General features: G+C 43.0%; 1 protein-coding gene across 1 annotated transcript in view; it reads right to left on the minus strand.

The window, feature by feature from the left end:
- SLC9A8 (solute carrier family 9 member A8) overlaps window positions 1–22,261 on the minus strand; it is a 45,233-nt gene extending 22,972 nt beyond the window's left edge. Inside the window, exons 1-4 of the mRNA XM_074970022.1 lie at window positions 22,219–22,261; window positions 20,793–20,971; window positions 17,413–17,493; window positions 4,503–4,561 (exon numbers count right to left, since the gene is read on the minus strand). Coding sequence (XP_074826123.1) covers window positions 4,503–4,561; window positions 17,413–17,493; window positions 20,793–20,971; window positions 22,219–22,232 — 333 coding nt within the window. The 5' untranslated portion in view covers window positions 22,233–22,261. The remainder of the gene's footprint in view (window positions 1–4,502; window positions 4,562–17,412; window positions 17,494–20,792; window positions 20,972–22,218) is intronic.
- Between the last annotated feature and the right edge of the window lie 1,775 nt (window positions 22,262–24,036).

Genomic DNA, 24,036 nt, shown 5'->3' on the forward strand with positions numbered 1-24,036 from the left:
AACACGGTGCCTATTAATGTCATTGGGTGACCCCTGGTTCTTGTGTTATGTGAAGTAATAACATTTCTTTATTCACTTTTCTCCACACGATTCATGATTTTATAGACCTTTATCGTATCTCCCCGTAGTCATCTCTTTTGCAAACTGAATAGTCCCTGTATTTTAATCTCTCCTCATATGGAAACTGTTCCATACCCCTAATAATTTTTGTTGGCCTTTTCTGTACTTTTTTCCATTTCTAATATATCTTTTTTGAGGTGGGGCAACCAGAACTGTATGCAGTATTCAAGGTGTGGGCATACCATAGAACTATATACTGACATTATGATATTTTCTGTCTTATTATCTATCCCTTTCCTAATGGTTCCTAATATTGTTAGCTTTTTTGATGCAGCTGCACACTGAACAGATGTTTTCAGGGACCTATACACAACGACTCCAAGATCTCTTTCTTAAGTGGTAACAGCTAATTTAGACTCCATCATTTTGTATGTATTGTTGGGATGATGTTTGCCAATGTACATTACTTTGCATTTACCTGCCATTTTGTTGCCCAGTAACCCAGTTTTGTGAGACTTTGTAACTCTTCGCAGTCTGCTTTGGACTTAACTATCTTGAGTAATTTTGCATTATCTGTAAACTTTGACACCTCAGTTTACCCCTTTTTTCCAGATCATTTATGAATATGTGGATCCCTGGGGGACACCATTATTTATCCCTCTCCATTCTGAAAACTGACCAATTATTCCTATACTTTGTTTCCTGCCTTTTAACCAGTTACTGATCCATGAGAGGACCTTCCTTCTTATCCCATGATTGCTTAAGAGCCTTTGGTGAGGCACCTTGTCAAAGGCTTTCTGAAAGTCCACATACACTATATCCACTGGATCACCCTTGTCCATGTTTGTTGACACCCTCAAAGAATTCTAATAGAGTGGTGAGGCATGATTTCCATTTACAAAAGGAGTGTTGACTCTTCCACAACAAATTGTGTTCATCTGCGTGTCTGATAATTCTGTTCTTCACCACAGTTTCAACCAATTGGCCCAGTGCTGAGGTAAGACTTACCAACCTGTAATTGCCCAGGTCACCTCTGGAGACTTTTTGAAAAATTGGAGTCACATTAACTATCCTCTAGTCATCTGGTATAGAAGCTGTTTTAAGTGATAGGTTATATATCAGTTAGTAGTTCTGAAATTTCATATTTGAGTTCCTTCAGAACTCTTGGGTGAATACCATCTGGTCCTGGTGCCATATTACTGTTTAATTTATCAATTTGTTCCAAAACCTCCTCTATTGACACCTCAGTCTGAGACAGTTCCTTAGATTTATCACCTAAAAGAATGGCTCAGGGTTGTGGGAATTTCCCTTACATCCTCTGCAGTGAAGACTGATCCAAAGAATTTGTTTAGCTTCTCCACAATGGCCTTGTCTTCCTTGAGTGCTCCTTTAGCACTTCAATTGTCCAGTGGTCCCACTGATTGTTTGGCAGGCTTCCTCCTTCTGATGTATTTAAAAAAAATTGCTGTTTGTTTTTGTGTCTTTTAATTTTGCATTTCAAATTCTTTTTTGGTCTGCATAATTATACTTTTGCACTTGACTTCCCAAAGTTTATGCTCCGTTGTATTTTCCTCAGTAGGATTTGAATTCCCATTTTTAAAGGATGCCTTTTTGCCTCTAACCACCTCTTTTATTCTGTTTTGTCATGGTGGAATTTTTTGGTCCTCTTATTATTTTTTTAAATTGGAGGTATACATTTAATTTGAGCCTTTCTTATGGTGTTTTTTAAAAGTTTCCATGCCATTTGCAGACATTTCACCCTTGTGACTGTTCCTTCTAGTTTCCATTTACCTAGCTTCCTCATTTGTGTGTAGTTCCCATTTTTGACGTTAAATGCTACTGGAGTGGGCTTCTCTGGTATTTTCCTCCTTACAAGGATGTTTAATTTAATTGCATTATGGTTACCATTACCGAGTGATTCAGCTACAGTCATCTCTTGGACCAGATCCTGTACTCCACGTAGGACCAAATCAAGAATTGCCACTCCCCTTGTGGGTTCCAGGACTAGCTGCTCCAAGAAGCACTCTAGAAATTTTATCTCTGCATCCTGTGCTGAGATTACATGACCCAGTCAATACAGGGATAGTTAAGATTCCCTGTTATTACTGAGTTTGCAATTTTTATAGCCTTTCTAATCTCCCTGAGCACTTCACATTCACCATCACCATCCTGGTCAGGTGGTCAGTAGCATATTCCTTCTGCTATACTCTTATAATTCAAGCCTGGAACTTCTATCCATAGAGATTCTATGGTACAGTTTGAGTCCTTTAAGATTTTGACTATATTTGACTCTATGCTTTCTTTCAACATATAGTGCCGTTCCCCCAATAGCATGATCTACTCTGTCATTCCTATATATTTTGTACCCTGATGTTACCATGCCCCATTGATTATCATCATTCTACCAAGTTTCTCTGATGCCTATTATATCAATATCCTTCTTTAATACCAGGCACTTGAGTTCATGATATCTTATTATTGAGACTTCAAGCATCTGTAAGCAAGCACTTATAAAATTTGTCAATATTTACTTGTCTGCCTTCATGTGATGTAACTGAATGGGATTCTTGTGCATCTGACTGTTTCTATTCAGTTCCTACCTGTACTTTATCAACTTCTATCCTCTCCTCTTTACTAGGATATAGAGGTAACAGATCTTCCCCTAAGGGATGTCTCTGTCTGAACCAGGTGCTCTTCTGCACCTGACAGCTTTCCCAAGCCCTTAGTTAAAACTCCACTATGACCTTTTTAATTTTACATGCCAACAATCTGGTTCTGTTTTGGTTTAGGTGTAGCCCATCCTTCCTATATAGGCTCCTCCTTTTCCAAAAAGTTCCCCAGTTCCTAATAAATCTAAACCCCTTCTCCCTATACCACCAGCTCATCCATGCATTGAGACCCTGCAATTCAGCCTGTCCAACAGGCCCTGCATGTGGAACTGGAAGTATTTCAGAGAATGATACCATGGAACTCCTGGACTTTAATCCCTTACCTAGCGGCCTAAATTTGGCCTCGAGGACCTCTCTCCTACCTTTTCTTATGTAACTCTTACCTACATGTACCACGACCACCAGCTCTTCCCCACACTGCACATAAAGTCTGTCTAGATGTCTTAAGAAATCTGCAAAAGATTTGCACCCAGGCAGGCAATTCACCGTGCAGTTCTCCCAGTGATCATAAACTCAACCATCTATATTTCTAATGACCAAATCCCCCATTACTATTACTGTCTCTTCCTAATAACTAGAGTTTCCTCTCCTGGAGGAGCATCCTCAGTGTGAAAGGCTACCATGATGTCACCTGGAATGATGGTCCTAACTCTGGGATCATTTCCCTCAGTTCCAGTTCGATGTTCTCCCACCCCAACACTTTCATCCTCCTCAACAGCACAGAGGCTGTTAAGGAGGACAAATATTTAAAGATTAAATTATCTTACAATAAACCAGCAGTAAAACATCAAATAATCAAGAGCGAAATGCTTTCTCATGGGGAGGGCTTTACAGTTATGCAGAGGCACAGACTGGAAACCTTATGGAGGCTGTGGGTCCTGGGACATCTGCACAGAGCCAGCCCCTCTGCACAGCTCCTTCACCTCTGTCAAGACTCATGTGCATGCCCTGCTTTGCCCTGTGACCTTTCCAACGTGCCTCCCAGAGTATGGAAAATGCTGCTGCTCCAAGCACCTATGGCTTTTGTAGCATTTATCAGCAAACAATTCTAGGGGTTCCCAAGAAACATGCAGTGCAAAATGCAAGTGTTTTAAGGAAGGGTTTTATTTGTTACTCATTGGTGGTAAACACAGTCAATTGCTAAATTTTCAAAACATAAAGCCCATTTAAAAAATATAAAATCAGTAAACGCAGCTTCTTTGGATTTGTAGCAAAATAGTTTTGATGAAGGGCTTCTGCTCTTCTCTGCCAAGGCTGGCTCAACAGTCACAGGCAAAACATTTGCATTTGTACGAGTGTAGGAATGGTATTTTACAAGAAGAGCCCCTACGCTCCTGACCAACCACAGTGACAGTACCAAGCACATTGATTCAACCAAGAGGGGAGTTAACAAAAAACAAAGGAACTTTGTTCCTTACTTAAATTGTTCCAATCCTGCAAGATACTGAGCACCTTCTATTGCCATTTAATTCAATGGGAATAGAAGAGGCAAGACACCGTGGAGAAGGTACCTACTATCCAGCAGGATCAGGCCCTTAACAGGGAAACACAAATATCTGGTTGTGGTTATTCAAAAACAACTATGGTATGCAGCAAAAAAACCTGATCACCACCCAAAAAACACACACACACACACACACACACACACACAAAAACAGAAAAACCCAACCTTTGGAACTAAGCCTAAAATAATTAATATTGCAAACAATAATCAACATTTAAAAAATCCCAGAGAATGGGACTACAATTAAAAATGAATTGCTTCAAATATACCTTCCAGTTAGCCAGTTTTTGAGACTCTATAATTTTTATAAATGCTCCCATGAGGATACCTGGAGGGAGAGAGAGAGAGATACAACATTCTTAATTCACTAATCATGAAACACATAACTCTTCAGGTTACTGTCATTGACTCTCCGTCGAGAGGATCTTAAATTGTTATTTGCAACTCCATTGACCTATTTTCTGCATACCAAACAACATTATTAAAAGCAAAAGCCAAGGCAAGATATAAATAAAGCAACACATTTTTCCATTCCTAGAACAGCATATTAGAGAACTGTTTCTGTCTTACTAAAGTTTCTGTAATACATTTCAAAATAAAACATGCTCCTACTGCACACAAAATTACCAGATAGGATATTTAAATGCTGTACACAGGTTTTTAGGGAGTTTTGTTCACAACTAAAAGGAAAATAGATTTTGGAGAACACTTTTGTAACTTTGAAGTTTTTTTGTTTGTTTTTCATTTCTTTCATCATTAACTGTGAACAGCAGGTTTACTTACTCAAAAAGGCTCTTTACCTGTATGCAAATGAGAAACCCTACTTCTCTTCCTACTGAGTCAATTATTCAAATAGGGACTGATGGTGAAATCCAAACTTGTGTCAGCACTAGGTCTGCACAACACCTAAGGCCATTTAAACCATCAGAGTGGAAAATGAGAGTGCACAGACCCTCTGCACAGAGATGAATTTCACCCTGATGCGAGCAAGAAGCTATAAGCTGCCAACTAGGAACCCACTTCTGATCAGTGTGGGAAAACTGACAGAACCACTCCTCAAATGGGTGGACATACTGTAAAAGTCACCAACAGGTATTAAATATATTGCCCATTTCAGCATGAGGTCATTTTATAGAATAATTACTAACCTAACCAAATATGTTAAAGGCTGAATTGCTAAAGCTCGTGATGCTCTCCCACCTAATGCATCTCCAGAGAGATCTGAATGAAGACTTCAGACTAGCAGGACAATTTTTAGTGTGAGTCGGAGGCATAATTTGCAGCCTGCCCCAAATGGACTACAGAAAGGGATGAAGCGTCTTCTTGTTACTCAGACTCTGTTTTTGTGTTTTTCTGTTTGTTTACAGAGTGTGGATGTAATATTAAATGATAGCAGTTGGGAAAGGTGAAATACACTGCATGAAAAGTACAAGATGACTAAGTAACTAAGAAGTTTTAAAGTATGTTTTCAAGGAAACTGATGTAAATTTTTACTCTGTCACACTGTAGTTATCAAAAGAATTTCACAATTGCATCACATGGACCACTCCTGATAGATGCATCATACACATGATGTTCCATGAGGACTAAGCCTTCTTTCATACAAATATATTTCAAGGGGCTTGTCCAAGCGGATACAAATAATTGCTCAGTGAGATGGTTTGAAAGGAGACCAAGAACCAAATGTTAATACAGGAACATCAAAGATCGGCTGTTCTTTGATGCAGGATGGAATCAGACACGGTGAATCATAGAATATCAGGGTTGGAAGGGACCTCAGGAGGTCATCTAGTCCAACCCCCTGCTCAAAGCAGGACCGATCCCCAATTAAATCATCCCAGTCAGGGCTTTTGTCAAGCCTGACCTTAAAAACTTCTAAGGAAGGAGATTCCACCACCTCCCTAGGTAACGCATTCCAGTGGTTCACCACCCTCCTAGTGAAAAAGTTTTTCCTAATATCCAACCTAAATCTCCCCCACTGCAGCTTGAGACCATTACTCCTTGTTCTGTCATCTGCTACCATTGAGAACAGTCTAGAGCCATCCTCTTTGGAACTCCCTTTCAGGTAGTTGAAAGCAGCTATCAAATCCCCTCTCATTCTTCTCTTCTGTAGACTAAACATCCCCAGTTCCCTCAGCCTCTCCTCATAAGTCATGTGTTCCAGTCCCCTAATCATTTTTGTTGCCCTCCACTGGACTCTTTTCCAATTTTTCCACATCCTTCTTGTAGTGTGGGACCCAAAACTGGACACAGTACTCCAGATGAGGCCTCACCAGTGTCGAATAGAGGGGAACGATCACGTCCCTCGATCTGCTGGCAATGCCCATACTTATACAGCACAAAATGCCATTGGCCTTCTTGGCAACAAGGGCACACTGTTGACTCATATCCAGCTTCTCATCCACTGTAACCCCTAGGTCCTTTTCTGCAGAACTGCTGCCTAGCCATTCGGTCCCTAGTCTGTAGCGGTGCATGGGATTCTTCTGTCCTAAGTGCAGGACTCTGCACCTGTCCTTGTTGAACCTCATCAGATTTCTTTTGGCCCAATCCTCCAATTTGTCTAGGGCCCTCTGTATCCTATCCCTACCCTCCAGCGTATCTACCTCTCCTCCCAGTTTAGTGTCATCTGCAAACTTGCTGAGGGTGCAATCCACACCATCCTCCAGATCATTTAGGAAGATATTGAACAAAACCGGCCCCAGGACCGACCCTAGGGGCACTCCACTTGATACCGGCTGCCAACTAGACACGGGGCCATTGATCACTACCCGTTGAGTCCGACAATCTAGCCAGCTTTCTATCCACCTTATAGTCCATTCATCCAGCCCATACTTCTTTAACTTGCTGGCAAGAATACTGTGGGAGACAGTGTCAAAAGCTTTGCTAAAGTCAAGGAACAACACGTCCACTGCTTTCCCTTCATCCACAGAACCAGTTATCTCGTCATAGAAGGCAATTAGATTAGTCAGGCATGACTTGCCCTTGGTGAATCCATGCTGACTGTTCCTGATCACTTTCCTCTCCTCTAAGTGCTTCAGAATTGATTCCTTGAGGACCTGCTCCATGATTTTTCCAGGGACTGAGGTGAGGCTGACTGGCCTGTAGTTCCCAGGATCCCCCTTCTTCCCTTTTTTAAAGATGGGCACTACATTAGCCTTTTTCCAGTCGTCCCATTACCAATATGTAATTACCATTCATAAGTCCCATTACCAATATGTAGCCCTGCCACTCTGGGATGGGAGCTACGTTGGAAGCCAATGACTGGGACATTGATTATTATTTGCTGAGCACCAACAGTAGACTTGACTCTGTTAGAAACAGTACTGGTGACAGAATTTACAATCCAAATGAGAAAAACAGTATAATCCACATATATGAAGCAAAAATCAGCAGCTGAGACTTCAAGAAGTGTATTTTTCAAACACACTTTCTATGTTTGATAGATTTTCATTGAGGGGCCCTCCCGCCGACCCCAGAATAAGTGTTTTAAGGGGGGTACTTCACTGACAAAAAGGAAGTGACTTAGTGAACAATTATTGGGAGGAAATTACAGGTGTGGAGCAGAAGCAATCACAAAGGCATGAAGAGACGAATGGAAGGTGGATACAAATGAGACATTCAGGAGGGAGAAGCAGTGGAAACTTGAAGAGGAAGAGGAAATGATTGTATAGATATGGCCAGGGGAAGGACTCTTTCTCCCTCTGCTGCTCTGTAACTACTTTAGATATTGTAACATATAATTTTGTAGTAACATTATTAATACCGGGAAGTGGAAGTGGATAATATTTATCATCAAACACTGAGGGCAAATATATGACTACATGGCACCTTCAAATTGCTCCAGACAAGAGAGTTGAGCTATAGCCTGGGTTTACATCCTAATCTGTCATTGACTGAGGTGTGGCTAACAGTCTAGGTCAATTCAATCTGCTCTCCACCACACCACCACTACACAGTTAGGTAGTAATGGACCAAAGGAGCACTGCAGAAGGGGAACAGGCAACCCAACATGTGTCCAAACCTTCAAGGTGCTTGCTGGGCATCCTTTACTCTTACTGATGTCAAGAGGGGTTGAGAGTGCTCAGCAGCCAACAGAAGTTGTTCAGAACCTCATATGAATTGAGGCCCTCTATCGATTTTAGCTTTATACATCCACAGGTATCGAGTTGTGTGTTCAGGATGCATGAATAGGTTTGCCCCATCTGGGAGAACTTCTTTTTCTGGGAAGGTGGAAGAGGTAAATCACAAGCTGCACCACACAATAGTTGCATGGACACTGGAACACCTTTCACCAGGCCTTTTGTTCCCTCTTAAAAAAATATTATGCTCCCTGTTCTGATCAGGACACCAGAAAAATCACTGTCTGTTGTACCAGTTCCTGATATTTGTTCAGAGAACTTTCCACTTTAGCTTTGTTTGACTATGGCAACTTAGCTTATTACTTGAAACCTCTGCAGTCAACATTTCTCCTGCATCTATTTTAATGACTGCCTTCATTCCCTGTTTATTTCTTACTCCTGACACTTCTGGGTAGCGATTTGTCAAAGAATGCAATCTGTTACATTCTAATCTAACACTTCAACTACCTCTCAAAGCTGTAGTCACACTAGCAATCATGATATAACATCTGCATGTTTGCTAATAATCTTTTTATAATGCTTGCGTAGATTTCTTTGGTGGCTTATTCTCAAAGAATAGATATATCATCTCTAGCTTTAGAACATAAGGACGGCCATACTGTGTCAGACCAAGGGTCCATCTAGCCCGGTATCCTGTCTTCTGACAGTGGCCAATGCCAGGTGCTTCAGAGGGAATGAACAGAACAGGTAATCATCAAGTGATCTATTCCCTGTTGCCCATTCCCAGCATCTGGCAAACAGAGGCTAGGGACACCATCCCTGCCCATCCTGGCTAATAGCCATTGATGAACCTGTCCTCCATGAATTTATCTAGCTCCTTTTCGAACCCTGTTATAGTCTTGGCCTTCACAACATCCTCTGGCAAACAGTTCCACAGCTAGACTGTGTGTTGTGTGAAGAAATACTTCCTTTTATTTGTTTTATATGTAACCACATTAAAATGGTGGATTCTTTATCAACATAATAAATATAAACTACAATCGTTAGTCTTCTGTAGTGTTGCAAAGTTCATTTATTACATGACTTTATTACTAAGTGCTTTTAGGAATTCATCAAGTAGTTAAGACAATATGATAAAAACAGTTGTATAAGTGTACAGTGAATGGAGAATGCACTATCTGTATTTTGATCAGAAGTGCTTGCCTCTAAATCAGTTTTGCAAAACTGTCATGAAAATTTACCAGTTTATGCACAAATGATTTATTATTAATCACATTTACTACAGTAATGCCTAAAGATGAAGGTACTGAGGCCCCATTGTGCCATGCACTGCACAAACATAGAGTAACAGACAGTCCCTACTTGGAGAGCTACAATCTAAATAAATCAAAATCTGCCCATATATCTTTTCCATGATGATAAAAATATATATATTTTACCTTGCCGGGGAAAAAATAATCTCTTGCCCTGGGAAAGCAGAAGTTTGCAACTCTGCTCTAATTTTAACACTGAAGTTTGCATTTGTTTTTTTTAAATAGATATTGCAGGTAACAGATATGATCAAATGGACTTGAATTACAACAGACATCAGGATTTCAAGATTTAATTACTTCGAGGGGACGTTGTGACAGACATGGCAATTTCCTGCAAAATCATTGGGAGATCTTACTGTATTAAGTTTATGTATCACTGTATATAGTTCCATAGGGGAGCATGACCATACCTCCTCCAAGATTTAAAAACAGTGTAGGGTGATTAGGCAAATGCACTCAGACTGCAATGTCTCCAAAGATGTATCACCATATGGAGGGGCTCACATATACTAGCTCAAACTGGATTCTCTAGAGACCAACAGGCAGAGAAAGGACTTTTGGATAAATGGCCTGAGTTTAAAAACTGACTCAGGGACTGCTTTCTGACCAAGCAAACATACAAGTCGGTCTGTCCAAGGAGGGCCCCAATCCTTTCTAGGAAGGGTTGGAAGGACTTTGGCTTACTGAGGCCACATAAGACTGATGGTAAGCCACATAAGACTGATCTCTGGTAAGCTTTTAGCATGTGTATAGGGATTTTTATTGGTTCTTATATGTTTTCTCTGTAGTGCTTTCACCTTAAGAATAAATGTGCTTGCTTATAAAGAGCTGTGTGGTAACTTGTAAGTATGGGCAATAACAATTATTCATAGCCTCTGAGGAGAAAGCAAATTGCAGATGCTGGTCTCTCTAGGCAATCTGGCTTGCTGCAAATAACACAGTGTAGGCAGGGAACTGTGCAGCCTGGAAAAACCCAGTCAGGAGGGAGAGAGATGCAGGTCTCTGGCAAGGAGAAGTGATGGCTGAGGAGCTTAGAGTGGGTGTCCTTGCTGGACCACAGAGGGGGAGACACAGGGTGCAATTGCCCTGAACTGTGAGAGAAGACAGAACCAGCAGTTTATCTCAGCTATTATAGGAGGTACCCAAAATGTGTGCAGTGTATCTTGGAGAAACTCACTTCAAGCAGAGGACCAGCACAAGGCTTATGCACGCCACCCATGGGAGGCAGCACAAGCTATACCAAGCCCAAGCCGCTTCCCGCAGCCCTCATTGGCCGAGAACGGCAAACCGCGGCCGTCTCAGTGGGAGTGGGAGCCGCCAGTGGAAGCTGCGATCGGCTGAACCTGCGGATGCGGCAGGTAAACAAACCAGCCTGGCCTGCCAGGGGCTTCCCCTGAACAAGCGGCGCCCCTTGTTTGGGAACCACTGTTTTAATGGGTACAAGCTAGTTCTAGCTACATAACATGCAAGACCCCACTATGATTACCATAAAAAAGGAGGGACAGCTGTCCACATAGAATTCATCAGTATATTAGTTTGGAGGAATGCAGAATAAAAAAAAACCTCCTGTGTTGGTTTTGGATAATGGAGGTAACCCACCTTGTTTTGCAGCACACACAAAACTGCTCTTCCTAGAGGTTAGTTTAATGGCTGCACTTTTATCAAGCAGATTTCTTACTATGTTATTGCTCAACACTTTTGTCAAAGTGCAAACTGGAAAGTTAATGTCTCAAAGGCCAAAAGTCATTCCTCTGATAACTTTATATCCAGCCCCTTGTTGAAAATAACCTTTATTGCCTCAGAAAATGAGTTACTGTTCAATGATAAACAAAGGGCCTGACTCTGATCTCCCAAGGCTGTTGCACCAGTGTAACTCCATTAACTTCTATGGAGTTACTTGGGACTTACATCTGAGTAAGGGAGATCAGAATCTGGTCCAGTGACTGCACTCATCCCCTCCCTTCATAAGAAAAGCGTGGCTAGAAATTGCTAAAAGCAAAAGGAACTAACAATTAAGAAGATGATCATTGGCAGAAAAGTGATTATAAAAACAATTGTTCTGCCGTGCTATTAATTCTCCCTCAGTGACGGCCACAGCACACTTGCTTATATCTAACTTCTGGCACACAGGCAGAACTGGATACTTGAAAATGTAGCTGTGCTCTCTCAGCTGCATATATCATCACCCAGTAATAAGGATTCTTTATTATGGCAATTAGCTGACAATTTTGTGAATGAAGCAGAAGCTGTATCCCCTCTACAGAGCTGACAAGAGCAAAAATGTGATTCTGTCGGTAACTAAACAGATATGACTCAAAAGATCAAGGCCAAACGCAGCCCTGATGTAAGTGGCCACAACCCCTATTTACTTCAGTGCAACTGAACCTGCTTACACCAGGTCTAGATTTGGAAAGACAGCAGCTATGTAATAGTTTACATTCAAAACAGCATTGAATGTATTATCCTCATGACAAAGTGGGAAATATTCTTAATGGTTTGTATGAATACTGTGTGTGTCTCTGTTTCCCTGATGTATTGCATTTTTAATGAGGTGATGAAAGAGGGTGTTTTTTTGTTGCAGAGGATGAGCTGTGACCTCGTCTAGCAGCCAGGACCCTAGACAACAGCCTGGAGATTGGGTACCCTAGCAACTGGTGACTGGGACGCACACCCCATCTTGGAAGTCAGCCAGTTCTGGCCAGGGGGAAGACAAAGGGCTGAGGAGAGAGGACCCTGGTGACCTGATTTCAGTCAGTAGGGGGAACAAAGGATGGAAGAAAGAGGCCCAGGTGACCTGTTTGCCTGCGACCACAGACAAAGAAGGGGCTGTTGGGGAAGGTGATATAGGATGATCAGCTTGAAGGAGGAGGTTCTGGACTGGGGACATAGAGCAGCGTGAGCCCATTGGAAATGAGACAGAGCCAGCTGGACTATACTGAGACTTGCCAGGCTCGAGGACCCTGAGAACTTCCTGTGCTGGGTTCAGACATTAAATAAACCCTTCTGTTTTATGCTGGCTGAGAGTCACTGCAGTCTAGAGATCGGGGTTGCATTGTTTCCTCTGGGTGTGGAGGCCCAGGGGTCCAGAGAGTGGACTTCCTGAGGGGGCCCACGGTGAGAGACAGGAATGCTGAAGGCTCAGAGAGGTGCAGTTCTGGAAGATGGTGGAGCCCAGGTTAACCCCCGAGAGTGAGTGTGACCCCTAAGAAGGCTGTCACACTCATGGGGGTTCCTCCCCGGGATCATAGGGAGCTGAGAGAGCATGGGGCCTGCAAGCCCATGACAATCTTATGCACCATCCAATTTGGAAACATCTTTAGATGCCTTTGCTGCGACCACCACTACCTATTACAAATCCTGAGCTGCAGTAGCAGCCTTACTTAGTTAGAGATTTTAGAAAGTTTCACTGCCGTCTCTGTTCGGGTTGTGCTATGAGCAGGAGTATGGACCACAATGGCCTAGCCACAATCCTCCACTGTTGCTGGGAATGCTCTGCAGAAGGGAGAGAGAGAGCCTCTGCTGTTCCTCTGCAGTGTTCCCCAGAAGGAGTAGTAAAACAATGCTGACTTAGTTTCTCATATCAGTAAACTCTGCTGTTTGCGAAGCCCTTGGGGCAGAATCTTCAAATGATCCAAGAGTCAGAGTCCAAAACCAAACCGGAAGGAGCAACCAGTGAATAGCTACATTTCAGGATGGAGATTGTATCTGAGTTTACCTAAAAGAAATGCATACCCTTTCATCGGAAGTTGTGTGTGCGGTGCAGGAAAGAGGGATGGTGATATCCCCTTCTGTCCCTCCAACAGACTAACACTACACTGAAGCCCTGATATGGAAAGCACAAAGGAGATATTTTGGCAGTGTCCCTTTCTAACAGTGACTTCTATTCATATATTTGCTTTAATGATAAAGTCACGCAGTTTCTGAGGGAGCATTGCACATGCTGGGCCAAATTCTACTGTCAGTAACTCCGCTACTTCAATGGACTGGAGTAAAGTAAATGAAAGCAGAATTTGGCCCCATATATATGTGCCTCTTTAAATAACACAGATACTGTAAAATATTCAGGAAATAGAGATTAGGCAAATGTACTTATTAACAAGCACTGAATATCAACAATTTAATCTCATTCCATAATTTCATAATGAAGTATTATTAAGACTCATGTTGATGCAAAAGGAAAATTGCCCTAAGGGGTCACAGTCAATGTTTGATGTATCCCTGTTTCCTGTCAGCTGCTTTTCTAACCCCATCATATATCATATTTTCTTTTGGTTTTACTGAAGTTGAAGCAAAATACCACATTCACACTAAAGTGTGTGTACATTATTGCTCTAAACTACTTCACCAAGTACTGTACTGGAAAAAGAAATAGATTTTCTAAAATATGTAAGGCATTTTACAGAACATGAAAAGATACTACCCTGCCCTAAAGATCTTACCGTCTAAATTAGATAAACACAGATAATCTGCCTCTTGCTGGAATAAATCTAGATATAGCAGGAAATGTCGGGTCTTCTAGAACAGTCTTTATCAATCTTTTTGATACCAGAGACTGACTTGCTGCCTTCCTAAACTGTGTCAGAGAGATCTCAGAGACCGGCACCAGCCCACTGACCAGTCACAGAGAAACCCTGCCCTAGGACAGGGGTTCTCAACCTTTTTCTTTCTGAAGCCCCCCGCAACATGCTATAAAAATTCCACGGTCCACCTGTGCTACAACTGTTTTTCTGCATACCCAGTAAATTAAAAGCCAGGGCCAGCATTAAGGGTCAGCAAGTAGGGCAATTACCCAGGGCCCAGCACCACAGGGGGCCCTGCGAAGCTAAGTTGCTCGGGCTTCAGCTTTTAGCCCTGGGCGGCAGGACTTGGGCTTTGGCTTTCTGCCCTGGGACCCAGCGAGTCTAATGCAGCTCTGCTCTTGGGTTTATTTTGGTGGACCCCCTGAAACCTGCTTGCACGCCCCCAAGGGGCCGCGGACCCCTCGCTGAGAACCGCTGTTCCAGAAATGTATCTAGGTCAGACTTGATGATCACAGTGGTCCCTTCTGGCCTTGGAGTCTATGAACTGTTTGCTTTTCAATTTGAGACTAATCTGTGCCCAAATCTGATTTTTCAGGTAAGTGTCCCTTTAAGCTAAAGAATTTCCTAATATAGATCTTGCTGTGGGCAATGTAATGTGCCATGAATCAAGTACTGTGAACTAAATAGCAACTGCAATAAGTCTTATGCTTGGGGAGGAGAGAATCTGATTTCCTTTCCACTTTGAAACTACTTTGAATTCAGGATCCTTTTGGCACAACACCCAGAAGGTTGCAACATTCTTATTTCTGTGAAAGCCCTAAGGTTTTGCAAGCACAGGAGGGCTTTGTTTTCTCCAGCACAGTAATCTAGTGGGGAGAGCTTTGAGAATTTGTATGAAAACACAGTTAATCTACCAGAAAATGAAGCAGGCAGAAGTCCAGAGAAAGATGAGAACTACTTGCTCAGTATGTATGACACTACTACACTCCCACTAGTGACTGAAGTAAAATTACGGTAAGTAGGTACAGAGACAGCTGAAAAGCTGCTGCCTGAGGTTACTTACACCAGTAAAAGACTCTATTTCAGTGATAGGGACCTCTAGACAATATAGTATCTACTTGAGTCCTGATTCTCTTCTCATTTACAGATTTGTAAATCAGGAGTAACTGCACAGAAATCAATAGTTATACCAATGTACAACCACTGAGAGAGCAGAATCAGGCTCATGAACTTCTCAGACTTACTAAGAAGTGGCTAAGAGCTTGATGTGAATTAAGGGTGGCATTCTCTTGCCTCAAGTCATAGAAAGAGCCCATGTATACAATAGGGACAGTTCAGTATCAAGTAATTCAGGCAAGTTTTCAGGCTACTAGTTAAATTTATATTCTCAGAGTAGGTTAAATCACATGTATCACACAAAGTTCTTCTGCAATTAAAATAAACTGACCTCCTAAATGGAGATGATAAGATTCGTGGTAGCAGGTGCCACCATTGTATCTTACCCCAGGCTAATGAGGATGCATGAGTGAGAGGAAGTTGGTAAAGTATTCCCCTCTTCCTAGATGCATCCCAGTTTTGCATAGAATTACACCTCACTCAGGTCTACCTTTGAAGTCAATGGGACTTAAGCACATCCTTAAGTGCTCTCCTGAATCAAGGTCTCAAAATCTAGAGGCAGTACGATAAAGCACTCTGTAAGGAAATATGGCATACTAGCAACATCCTGCCATTTCACCTTACTGGCCAGTTTATCTTTTTAATCTTGGCTTGTTCACTGAGCCTTGAGATTTCCTCCCCTCTTCCGATTTTAACTTCTGAAAGGCAGAGTAGCAATCTTCATGTTTCCAATCCGCTGACTCTGATAAGTCAGCTAGGAATAATAAAAAAGGAAAATGGAACCATCACCCAGCACTAGTGTTAAAATTACAGAATCCCAGGGCCACATTTTCAGAAGCACTCATTGTCCAGCAGTTCCGTTTGAGCTCTGAGGGCAGTGCTCAGCACTTTTGAAAATCTGACCTTAAGATTCTATAATGTTAACACTAGCACTGGGTAATGATTCCTTTTTCTTTTTGATTACTGGCTGATTTATCACACTCATCAGCTGATGAAGAACAATGGGAGCTGCTGGGTGCTGAGCACTTTTGAAAATCAAGTCATTTCATTTAGATGCCTAAATGGAAACAGGGGTCTTTTGAAAATCTGGCCCTTAGATGTTAGAAATGACAAAGCACTATTAGAGAGACAAGGTGGGTGAGCTAATATTTTTAATTGGACCAACTTCTGTTGGTGAAAGAGACAAGTTTTGAGCTACACAGAGCTCCTCTTCAGGATGAGCTCACCCATCTGGTATCGCTAATATCCTGGGTCCAACACAGCTACAACACTGCAAAGCACTATTAGGTCATTCTGTCCATCCCCCAACTGGCGTAGGATTGTTCCCTGAAGTAACACATTTTGCTTTGTCCAGTCTAGTTTTCAAATCATTCCAAAGATGGGGCTTCCACTTCCTCCTACGGGAAACTATTCCAAAGTAATGACAGGTTTCAGAGTAACAGCCGTGTTAGTCTGTATTCGTAAAAAGAAAAAAGAAAAGGAGTACTTGTGGCACCTTAGAGACTAACCAGTTTATCACGAAAGCTCATGCTCAAATAAACTGGTTAGTCTCTAAGGTGCCACAAGTACTCCTTTTCTTTTTTCTTATTCCAAAGTAATGGATCTCGCTGTCAGAAAGATTCTCATGATATTTAGCACTCCAGTTTCCTTTTATTAGTTTAATGCCAGTTACACCCTCTTTACCATGCGAGATATTTCATCTCCCAACTTAGTGCTTGCACCTTTCAGATATTTAGAGTGTTATCATGGTTCCCCACTAAACACATCAAGCAAGTGCCCCAGTCCTGCAAAGTGGTCCATGTAAACGTGCTCTCATGGAGTCCAATTGATGTCAGTAGGATTCCACACAGCCATAAGGGTCTGCCCACATGTATCACTTTGCAGGGTCACAACACATACTTAGCTCTTTAACTCTTTCATAAATTAGTCCCTCAGTCCCTAGAATTCCTGTTGCTCTTCTCTGAACTATGTCCAGTGTGCCTACATCTTTCTAGTAACAGTCAGCCCAGAAGTGAACACACTATTTCAGGCATTGTCACACCAGTTAAAGAGGGCACCAGAGTCTGTAAATCCTATCTTTATCTAAAAATATTGTAACATAAATCAAGTTTTCTACAAAAATATTAAAAGTGTGGTCACAGAAATACTCACCTAATGAAACAACAGCCACACTCTCTGGCAAGAAATGTAGTCTGTATTTTATCAGTAAATGCACCAATATGATGCAGATAGCTGTGGGGAAGAAATAAAATAGTATTAAAATATGTATCTGGTAGGACAGAAAAAGACATTCTTCTAAACAATGTTCCATGAATACAAACTGTGAAATTTTTCTAGTAATTTAAAATAAATCTGAAATAATCAGATTATAGACTGTTGTTCAAATATTTCAATGATTCCTAGAAATGGGTTAAAATAATTAAAAGATGAATTAGTCTGAGGGGAAGGGGAATGTACACACACACACACACACACACACACACACACACACACAAATTAACAGGGGATGGACCAACTTATGGACCTATCAATCCCAAGAGTGTGTCTTTAAACTCTGTTTGATATTTGATAAAGCTAATTGTGATAAAGCAGAAAAGTAATGATTAAGGCTATCTTCATTCCCTTACCTCACTGTGCCAAATAATCATATGGGGGTCTTTTGCTAATTTGGTTTCCAGCCTCCACAAGGCTCCTGCAACTAGACTGCAACAAAACCTGTTTCTGACTCAAGAAAGAAAAAGCTTCTCTGAACTGCTCTGACTAATGGTAAGCTTTAGCAGCTCCCCCTACTACCATGGAAAAGTCTTTGTTCAAGGAGTCAATCTGATGTGCTTCTGACCAACAGCTGATTGTGGCTTTCAATCAGATAGTTTATTTTATATGCTATTCCTTTGGAATATGGCCTCACTGAAAATAATGATTTTCAAGTACAAACAGCATGAGTGAACTTGTCACTTATTGTTCTTTGTCCCACTGAAAAGGACTTTCCCTATCGACTGTTCAGAAATGGAAGTCATGCCACTGTGTTCAGAATTCTGCACATTGTTATACTCATAGTGCTAGGCATCTCACATACAGCATGCTTTGCATTTAGTAAATTTACAAGTGACAGGCCCCGTGGACTAGAGAACTGCGCAAAAACCCCTGATATATACAGTAATACTAGCTGTACTGCTGACAAGTGTTGGCCCTGGGCAAATCACTTACCTTCTGCCTCTCGGTTTTCATATCTATAAAATGGGGATAATATCCACCTTACAAGGGAATCGTAGCACATACGTATAAATCGTTCATACAGCACTTTGTAAATGTAAAGCTCTTACTACTGCCTTATTAATAATACAATTTCTGTTTAGCAGATCCAAATGCCAGCACCTTCCTACTTCTATTCTATCTCTTTGAACAATAAAGAAATCCTGTGGTGCAACTGTAGACTCAGAGAATGGACTCCTACCAGTACAGATATTACAATGAGTGGCAGGTTGGTTGCCCATCTAATTCCATAGCTATTTGATACCTATTCTCTTGGCAACTGTCTGTCCAGTTGATAATTGACACTATTTAATCCGCTCTGGCCACACCCTCTTCTATGGGCATGACATGAAGCAGTCAAGAGATTGACAAGAAAATGCTTCAACTGTTTTTGTGGAAGGTTTGAGCATCACACAAGGAAGGCAAAGCAGATTAAGGGCCCATAACACAGGTCAGGGGAGCTTGCAGGCCAAGTTTATCTACTAGGAAGCTGTATAAAGTGGAGAGAAGTGCTACAAAGATAGGCCCTTTTGGCCAAACAAGGTACTGAAGTTAAACTGGGGTCTGTCTTAATAGATAAGCAGGCTGCAGAAAACTGGGGCCAGAAACTAAGCAGTGTCACTTCTGGGCCTGCCGAATTTGGGCTTAGATGGGGACCTACCCAGACCTAGAGTAAGTAAAGCAGCTACTTGGGCTACTCTAATTTAGGGCAGCTTCCCATAGCTGCCTAGGGCCACTTTACAGTCCAAAAGAGTCAAAGCCCAGAGCACTCTGGCCACACCCTCCTTCATCCCCACCACATTCTATGTCAAATGCTATGAATGGGGCAGCACAGAGCTCTTGTACTGGCTATCCACTGCTCTGGAAACACTCCTTTGCTGGGGGGAGAAGGGGGAGGAAAGTGAAATTCAGCTGCTTCCAAGATCCATTATGCTGCTGGAGTGGTGTAACAGGGCTGGAATGTAGCCAAGAATTGTGGCCCTACTCTTTAGCCCTAGGAAAAGATGCAGAAACTTTACCATGAATAAACCTTTTAAATTCCATTTGACACACACAAACATTCAGAATTTTTCTTTTAAACTTCATGTTTTTTCTGATCTATTGCATTTTGTTTTGATTTGTCTTTAATACCTACTCAAATATCACTTTGGTATTGGTCACAGGGAGAGCATCAGAGGGAGATGTGCATATATCTAAAGGACTGGGTTTTCTTTTTGTTGCATTTAATAAAAAATACTTCAAAGAGGGTGGCACAGGTAGGATTTTATCCAAGTGGACTTATAAAATATGCTGTTATGACAAACATACACATGCTTTCCTACTTAGTTTGCCAGATTGTGACACAAGCCACATATCAACACTGCAAACAGTGACCATCTAGAAGATATTGAAGAACCAAGCAAGTAATATTACATACTTCTTCAGAAAGGATCTCTTATTGCCGTTTGTTTATAGGTCTCCACTTTGCTTGTATTTCATATAGCAAGAGGTAGGACAAACCCCTTAAACATGCTACTGAAATTGTGCTGTTACAGCTTTGACTACCGTATAGTTTACACTAGATAGATATCAATTAACACTGTTTATCAAAAAGTTTTATAATGTAAACAGACAAACTTACTGATGGCTCAGATTTTCAGAAAAGTTGGATGTGCAACTGATTGTGCAAAATATCTGTGCAATTATCACAAATTAGTGTTCAAGTTGGGTAAGTGTACATGCCTATGGATAACTGTGGCAATTTGCACTAGTTACCTGATTTATGTATAATTATGGTAACTGTGCATGAAATTCTATACAGGTTCTTACACCGCACTCTTCACCATAGTTGAGCGCCTTCCAGCAGTGCTTTAAGCGACGTGACTAATGTCTCTCATGTGTTCTCTCATCCTTTCCTCAAGGAAAAAACTGTGCATTTGTTATGGTAGGACACACACACTGCTGTGTGTTTATACTAAAGACAAGGTCAAAGAAACATGCCTTGCACTTGGTGCAGAAGGTGATGAGGTCTGTGAGGGTCCTTAGTTCCTTTAGGAGTTTATTCCACAGTCACTCAGTTCCACAAGCTCACCTTTTTGAACGTATAATTGCATATCCAACTTTTCTAAAAATCTGGGTCTATATGACAAACTTTCATGGTTCATGGTTTCATGGTTTGCAGGAGAAATACAGCACCATACTAAAAAAGTTTTATATTCCCAGGGCTCATCTTACAAATGTTTCAGACATAACACAAACTCAGCAGTGAACAATAAGAGATTTTTCAGTTCAGCATTCACCTAATACAAGGAGACTAAAGAATATAGTCATGCCACTAGATTGCTCCTCTTGCTGAGCTTGGACTCCAGTCTGCACTGGAAGGATAGGTTTGGCAGGTGTAGGAGCCACCAGTTTAGTAGTAACGGACAGCGTGGTGTGGAGGGTGACATTGAGGACTTCATGGGTGGCATTTGAGAACCTGTCAGGGCAACACAGAACATGATTAGACTTAGCAAAAGCTCGACATTGTGGGGGAGGTCAGTCAAGGGAAAGCACAAAACTACTGAAAGATTAAAAACATCACCAACAAGTTATCTTGGAAACAGAATTAATGATAATAACGTGCAGCTGTCCTGAAGAAGTGGTCCCTAATAATGAGCCCATGTGCAAGTATTAGAATTTCAGGCTCATGGAATAATTTATTGTTGAATTCTTTCACTCACTGTGTGTAAAGAATACTTTGCATTGGAGCTGGGATTTAGCACACAGATGAATGGAAGGTGTGCAGTGTTGACAGGGACTTATTTTGTTTAGTTTGTCCAGTGGTACAAGTCTACTGTAATACAAATAAGACATCTCCATGGAGATGCCATGGCTTTACATTTGCACGCTACTGTACCAGGCAAAGTGGCAATATTTTGATGGAACCTCCCCCCATACTTTAAATACTGCATCAGGACATTTGATGACCATTCTTTGCCTTGTTACCGTGTTAAAATTGGGATGCTCCTTAAATGCCCACAACCCACACCAGTATGGTATCTTACGATTCCCTTAATGGCACTTAAGCCTTCCCACCTTTAAAGATAAACCCCTCTGCTACACCCCAATGCACCAGTACTGCCTGGCCATCATTTGACCGTGCATGTCCTATCCACGGGGCTTGCACCGGGCCAAACCTCAACTGTAAGACAAACACACACCTGCCGGGGCGGTCTGGCTCACTCACAAGCCACGGGAAGGGAAGGGGCAGGCCGCAACCCGTTCAGATGAGCCTCGCAGAGTTGCCCCTGGGTTAATTTGTGCATCAGTGCATGTGTGCTGGGGAGGGGCCCGTTAGGCCTGTACAAACGTGGCAGCGGGACCAGACAGCCCCGTTCCACGGGGGGCCCGCAGTGGCTGCGCTGGGCAGACCCATTTCACGGGGAGAGGGCCTTGCGATTCCTGCACCGGTAGCCCCGTTTCACAAGGGGCCCAGCAGGGCCCGGGGGGGGGGGGGCAGCACAGCCAGCTATGCACTCACTGGATAAGCCAGGGCATGAAGCTGGGGGGGGGGGGTGGCTACCCCTGTCCCTCCCCCACAGCGAGAGCCCCCGGCCTGAAATGAGGGGCTCAGCCTCCCGCCCCGTCTAGAGGGTGGCCCCGCTGGGAAGAGGACCAGGTCCCCCACCCCCACCCTGCAAACTCTCCCTTCGTCCCGCAGCGCCCTAAAGAGAATCAACTCACTCCACTTCCGCCATCGTGCCGCTCGCCCCGCCCCGGTTTGCACCGCCCCGCCCCTTCCTCCGGAGGCCTCCACAGCGCTCAGGGTCGGGAGCGGCTGCGCAGGCCGCCTCCTGCTTCCGGGTTCTGCCGGCGGCGGCGCTCTAGGCAACCCTGTGGTGAGAGAGAGGGCGGGGCGAGGGGACATGCGTAGGCGATGAGGTGATGGAAAAGGTACAGGAACAGCTCACGTCACCCGGGAGGTAGTGTCACGTGATGAGCGGGAACTGGCCGTCCCGTAATGTGAGAGCCACCAGGGCGGGAGCGCCTTGCGGGGAGGAATACAGAGAGCAGCCACGGGCCTGCCGCCGTGTCATGCCAGCGCGGTGTGTCCTCACGCGGTTGCCATGGCATCGGGCTGTGTCATCGCGTCGCTAGTGTCACCCCCCCACGCCGCCCCCCCGCCCGGGAATCCCGAGCTTTCACAACAGCCCCTGCGGTGACTGTTATTGCCGCCCAGCGCGTGGCGCGTGAGTGCAGCCGCGCCGCGGTTTCAAGCCATGCTCCACAGCCGCCGAGGGGGGAGGGGGACGGACCTGACTGTTGCCGGCACTCAGTGCCAGAGGCGAGCAACAGCAGGGGTTTGTTACTGGGTGTGCGCTACTTAATAATTACAACGGGGTGGAGAAGCAGAAAAGTTTATTTGCAGCTGCAAACAAGGTAGCGGGAGAATAGAATTTTAAATTTTGCACGCTAGGGCAGGTTATTACGTACATTTTTATATTTTTTTAATGCTACTGCACTATATATTAGCTAATTAAAACTTTATATAAATACTTTTTTTTATATGGGTTATAATGATATTTATTTTTTGCAATTTTTAACAGGCATTTTTAGCAACTTAAACAACTAGCACATTTTGTTTGGCCTTGTAGCTGTTTTTTTGGTTATTTTTAACTTGGCGTTAGCAAACTTTATACTGTGAGGCATTATTTATAACTGCAACATTGTTTTAAAAGCAAAAGAGCTTACTCAAACCAGCCAGGCCTGAATTCTATTAAGGGGGGTTGAGAAGAAGCCCTTAGGCCTTCAGCAGGGAGACCTCCTCGACCCTTATGGCCTTCCATCCCCTCAACTAGTGGCCATTCCCTGGGGTCTCCAACATCACCCTTCTACATGGGAGTCGAGCTCGTGGTGTAACCGCACGGCTGCGGGAGCTGGGGCTGTAAGAACGCACTCAGTCTCTTCAGCCTCACCCTACAATTGCAAGTGCTGGCAAGCAGCGCCGCGTCAGCTGATGGTGTGATGGTGCAGCCGGGCCAGCATGCTGTGCCCTCACACCGCGTCTACAGGTAGTGCTGCTGCCTAAAAAGACATCTCTGCCTTGGCAGGTCTTCTTATGCTGTGACCCGATTCAACGATTCCGAAACGCCGTGTGGCTGGAAGCGTGGCCACGTCTCATTTTTGACTGATCATGGTGACATTTTGTACCTGGAAGGGGGTACAAAGAACCAGGGGAGGCATATAGGTGTTTGTGTATGGGAACTGAGGAGACATAGATGGAGATAGGGAAATACAGAGAGTTTATAGTTTCCAGGGCAGAACTTGAGCGGTGTAAATTATTATAGCTCCGTTGAAATCAAGTCTCAGCCTTCAAATCTATAGACTGCTAGCATAGTTATCTCAGGTGATTTCATTGGTACATCTCTCAGAGAGCCAGGACCCAAACCATGTAGGGTTACAAACTATATAATGCTCCATGACGATGATGGGAACAATCCTCATTTCCTGTCCTTGATTCATAGGCGGAACATACCACAGTGCTTGACATTTTGACCTAGA

This window comes from Natator depressus, chromosome 13, assembly GCF_965152275.1.
Source record: "Natator depressus isolate rNatDep1 chromosome 13, rNatDep2.hap1, whole genome shotgun sequence".
NCBI classification, from domain to species: domain Eukaryota; kingdom Metazoa; phylum Chordata; order Testudines; family Cheloniidae; genus Natator; species Natator depressus.